General features: G+C 35.1%; 1 protein-coding gene across 1 annotated transcript; it reads left to right on the top strand.

The window, feature by feature from the left end:
• Positions 1 to 1,559: 1,559 nt before the first annotated feature.
• LOC116341831 (probable protein phosphatase 2C T23F11.1) lies at positions 1,560 to 4,662 on the top strand (the record flags this gene model as incomplete). The annotated part of the gene is made up of 6 exons (XM_031769134.1): positions 1,560 to 1,714; positions 1,908 to 2,006; positions 2,653 to 2,808; positions 2,907 to 3,059; positions 3,163 to 3,343; positions 3,413 to 4,662. Coding segments are annotated over exons 1-6 (1,854 nt in total), but the record flags the coding sequence as incomplete, so codon positions are not given.
• Between the last annotated feature and the right edge of the window lie 5 nt (positions 4,663 to 4,667).

Here is a 4,667-nt window from a genome sequence, read left to right as displayed (position 1 = left end):
ATTTCAAAAATGGTTATAATCCAGACCTGGAACTATTTTGTAATAATGGTGACATGACCATAGTCAATGCCATCACTAATGATAGTGACGTTCACCTTTTGTGAAGTTGTACGAACAAAATCAGTTTGACACTTTGTTGAATTGTGTTGACGGAAATGAGGCTGAACCATATTCAGTGATAATACATGGTGATATTTGGTCGAACAATGCGATGTTCAAGTTAAACAGCAAAACACAACCGCGGAAAACATGCCTTATCGAATGGCAGATGTCACGCTATGCATCACCAGCTTTGGATATCGACGATATCATATCGTTCACTACATTTTCATTAGTACAAAGCGAGAACTCCGAGGTCACAACTATAACACTTATCTAAAGGCATACTATGAAAGTTTGACGAATCATTTGATAAGGCATTTGGAAGTATTGTTTTCTTCAACAAATTCTTTTTCTTTTCCTTTGAAAAAAATTAAAATATCGCCTAATTAAATGTGTCCGGATTTTAGACTCGGCTCGAACCCAGAAAAAATATTTCCATACAGCGCATTACAAGATCAGCTGCGAAAGTTTGGAAAATTTGGCTCATGGCAATGGAGGTTGGTTTATCTACAAATGGGCCAAACAATGGTCGAAACGAAAAAACAGAGAAACATGCCACCAAAGTATCCGACGCATTTAATAAACGTATTCGTGGCTGATATGTATCGATTGGGATATATTTAAATCCACAAACCACCCTCATATTTCTTATACTACCACAGAGTGTATTTATTTCATTTCTTTTATTGTTGTATACGTATAAAAAGTCATATTCACTCTGGAATTTATAGAGTGCGTCAGTGTGAGGGGAAAATTGATTATTTTCGCTTTATAAATAGGAAAGTATTTACTGAACTCATAGTTCAATAATTGTATTATAATCATAACTAAGTTTGCAGCGTCTGCTGAGAAGCCATTATTTGCACCGAGAGTTCGTCTGTCCGATGGAAATTCGATTCCTGTGTTGATCTCGGCACTAGCTGGGTAAAATTCTTTAATTTTCTTTTCTTCTTTTTTTGTGTTTTGTTGTGCTGAGATCAATATGATGATAAAAGATGCAATTGACATTGGATATCGTCACATTACACGCTGAGGGTGTAATTAAACGTGAAGACATTTTTGTCACAACAAAGGAACATTACCGTTACTATACCTAGGAGGGTTAAAATTTACAAATAAAAAAAAATTGAGAAAAAAAAAATATCGAATCAAATTGACAATTCTCTCAGTGACGCCTCAACCAAAATCGTATGCTGTCGCGTAATGTACAATGTACATTGTACATATGTACGTTGAACTGTCAACGAAAACAAAATGTCAAAACTGCATACAAAACTCCATACAAACTAAATGAATCTGTCAAAGTAATATGACAACGTCGTTCATTAGTTAACCAAGTGTTGAATATAATGTTGTCATTTTTCGTAATTCCAATTGAAATTATTGAGTTTTAGTATCAACCATCGCCGATTGATTAGAGTAACTTGCAAAGAAAGAGGTAAGATAAAATCGAAAAATCGAAATTAACCAAAGAACAAAACCCATTAAATGTGATTCTATCAACAGTATTGCGAATGGTCTAAAACATTTAGTTCATTGATAGTATGTATGTATTCTTTGTAATTTCGACGCCATTGTTATTGCCTTGTTTTGACTTATGGAGAAAGAGAGAGTGAGAAAAAAATATCAAACATTCATGAATTATTTACTAATTACTTACTGAAATTACATTGAAATTGGCCTTTTGCATGAATCTTCAATATGATATTCAGATGATTGAAAGTGATTTTATGTATTTTGTTCTGTCAAAGCAATCTTATCATATTTTTTCTGTTCAAAAATTGATTTTTGTTTACTTATTACAGTTCCACGTAAACGCCTCTCATCATCGTTCCAAGGACCACAAAGACGACCACAAGGATTTTAATCACATCGAAAAAAGACACGATTGCCACAATTCAATTGTAACTCTCAATTTTATTGATAAAACTATTTTAACGACAAGAACAACAACAAACTCAACGATCAACGAATTGTACGAACGACACTCGCTTACACACACGCCAAAACATGTGAGAGTAGAGAAATAATTTCGGTGCATACAAAGTAAAGCTACTATGCAGTATGGTTTGGTGTATGTGCAAAGCATACGAAATGTGTCCATTTGAACGAATATCAATACCGAAAAATAAGAAGAAGAACGTTCTGAAAATTGAATATAAAATGAAACGTTACACAAGTGAATTGAAGTTAATCTCAATGTTAATCATGAATTTATGGCATGCTATCACTCTCTTTTTCTATCTTAAGTCCTGTCTAAATGCGATTTATTGACATTCAATCTTAGCTAAATTGCTGTACTTGTCGCTTTAGCACAGCCATTAATTCCATTTATGAATTAAGGCATAGTTATTGCTGATTTAATTGAATCATTGATGATTTTTCCATTTTATTTTCACTTTTTTTTTTTTTTTAATTTTCCGAATATTTTTTTTTCATTTTGTTGGTTTTCGTATGTGAGTGAATTACGTTATTGTGATTGAGAGTCATTTAATTTTCATTTCTTATCTGATTTACGTTATTTATATTCCATGGCACAAATGTATATAGGTTGGCTCTAGTTGTATGCAAGGGTATCGAATTTACATGGAAGACAGTCATACACATATTTTGTCTCTGCTTGACGATCCGGGAACGTCGTTTCTTGCTGTTTATGATGGCCATGGCGGTGCCAATATTGGTAAATATGCTTCAAAACAAAAAAAGGTATTTGTTAGCTCTGATCTAAACATTGAAATAAACAAAACCCTGAGACAATGACAAGGATGTCTTTAATTACCACTTCAATCATTCAATTGTTACAGGCTTTCTTGAATATCGATGAAGCATTGCTAAACTCGGAAGAATTAAAGCATGAAATGGGTGGTTCAATAGCTGTCGTTACATTGATCAAAGATAAGAAGCTGTATTGTGCAAACGCAGGCGATTCACGAGCCATTGCATGTGTTAATGGACAGGTATGTAGAACGAGTTGCACTTAATTCTTAATAAGTGCGTTTGCATCAAGATTCTTGGCATACATTTGACTTAAATTGAACATTTTTTTAACGTTTCCAACAGGCAATCGCATTGTCAGTCGATCACAAGCCAATTCTACCAGTTGAAATGCAACGAATACACGAAAGTGGTGGTTGGGTTGAGAATTGTCGTGTAAATGGTAGCTTGGCTCTGTCACGTGCATTGGGTGACTTCAAGTTCAAGCAAAACAAAAAGCTTAAGGCTGAACGACAAATTGTCACTGGTAAGTGATTTGGTTGATGCTTACATCGAAAAACGATTTAATAACATTGAAATGTTAATTGAATTACAGCTTATCCAGATGTTGAAATTCACGACGTCGATGAAACATGGGACTTTATATTGTTGGCGAGTGATGGTATTTGGGATGTGTTGACAAATGATGATGTTGTAAAATTGTGTTTGAAGAAAATGGAGAAGGGCATACCACCAGAGCAAATTTGCGAAGAAATAATGACTGAATGTTTGTCACCCGATTTACTGATGACCGGTACAGACAACATGACAATGGTTTTGATATGCTTTCTTCACAATAATTCATACGAAGTTTTTTGCAATCGGGCCGCTGACTATTGTCTTCGTTTGTTTCCCGACGATGAAAAATTTCAAAAAAAATCGGTGGAAAGCCAATTTGCAAAAAGTGAAAATGCAGAGGCCGGAGCTGTGATAGCACAAGGTGATGGCGATGATGATGTGGCTGAAGATTCAAGCTCAAATTCCGTCGACAATGTTGAAGAAAACAAAGTTTCCAGTGCTGGTAGTCGAAGCTCCGGAGAAAAAATATCAAGCGACACTATACAAATTTTTGTCAAGACATTGACTGGTAAGACCATCACATTAGAAGTCGAACCATTCGATACAATCGAAAACGTTAAGGTCAAGATTCAAGACATGGAGGGTATTCAACCAGATCAACTGCGTTTAATTTTCGTCGGTAAACAGCTCGAAGATGGTCGCACGTTAAGCGACTATAACATCCAGAAGGAAAACACAATTGATTTATTTTTAGGTTCGAAGGGAGACATGAATCCATCGGATAGTGGTCAAGAAAGTGACGCTCCTTCGCCGCCACCACAATCTGGACGCAAGCGATACGGGACACTTGTGGAAGATATTACTGATTCTGAGGTTGAGAATCTTCTGTCTAGTTCTCCAAGTCCAGAATCTTCTGAGTTTTCAGATGATGAAGAAAACGCCGAAAAAAATCGGTTTGCCAAACAAAGAGAAGAATTGAAAGCTAAAAGAGAAGCATTGGATAACGAAGAAGAACGTTTGGCCGAACTAGAAGAAAATTTCGACAAACAAGATGAGGAGAATTCACGACGTGCACAAATATTATTCGATGACTTAGTAAAGTCCGGGACAAAAAGTTGGAAAGATGCAAAAAGAAAAGTTGCAGTCGAAACAGTACCAGCTGGTGTTCGAAAACATCTCAAACGAATTTACAAAGAACAACAAAATGGCTCCAGGTATAGAAAAAAAAAGATTAATAATAATTCATTATTTATTTCCATTTTAAAAAAAAACCACGCAATCCAAAATAAAAA

Source organism: Contarinia nasturtii, unplaced genomic scaffold, assembly GCF_009176525.2.
Source record: "Contarinia nasturtii isolate CC-2019 unplaced genomic scaffold, AAFC_CNas_1.1 Cnas_scaffold_797, whole genome shotgun sequence".
NCBI classification, from domain to species: Eukaryota; Metazoa; Arthropoda; class Insecta; order Diptera; family Cecidomyiidae; genus Contarinia; species Contarinia nasturtii.
This window is presented reverse-complemented; position numbering and strand designations above follow the sequence as displayed.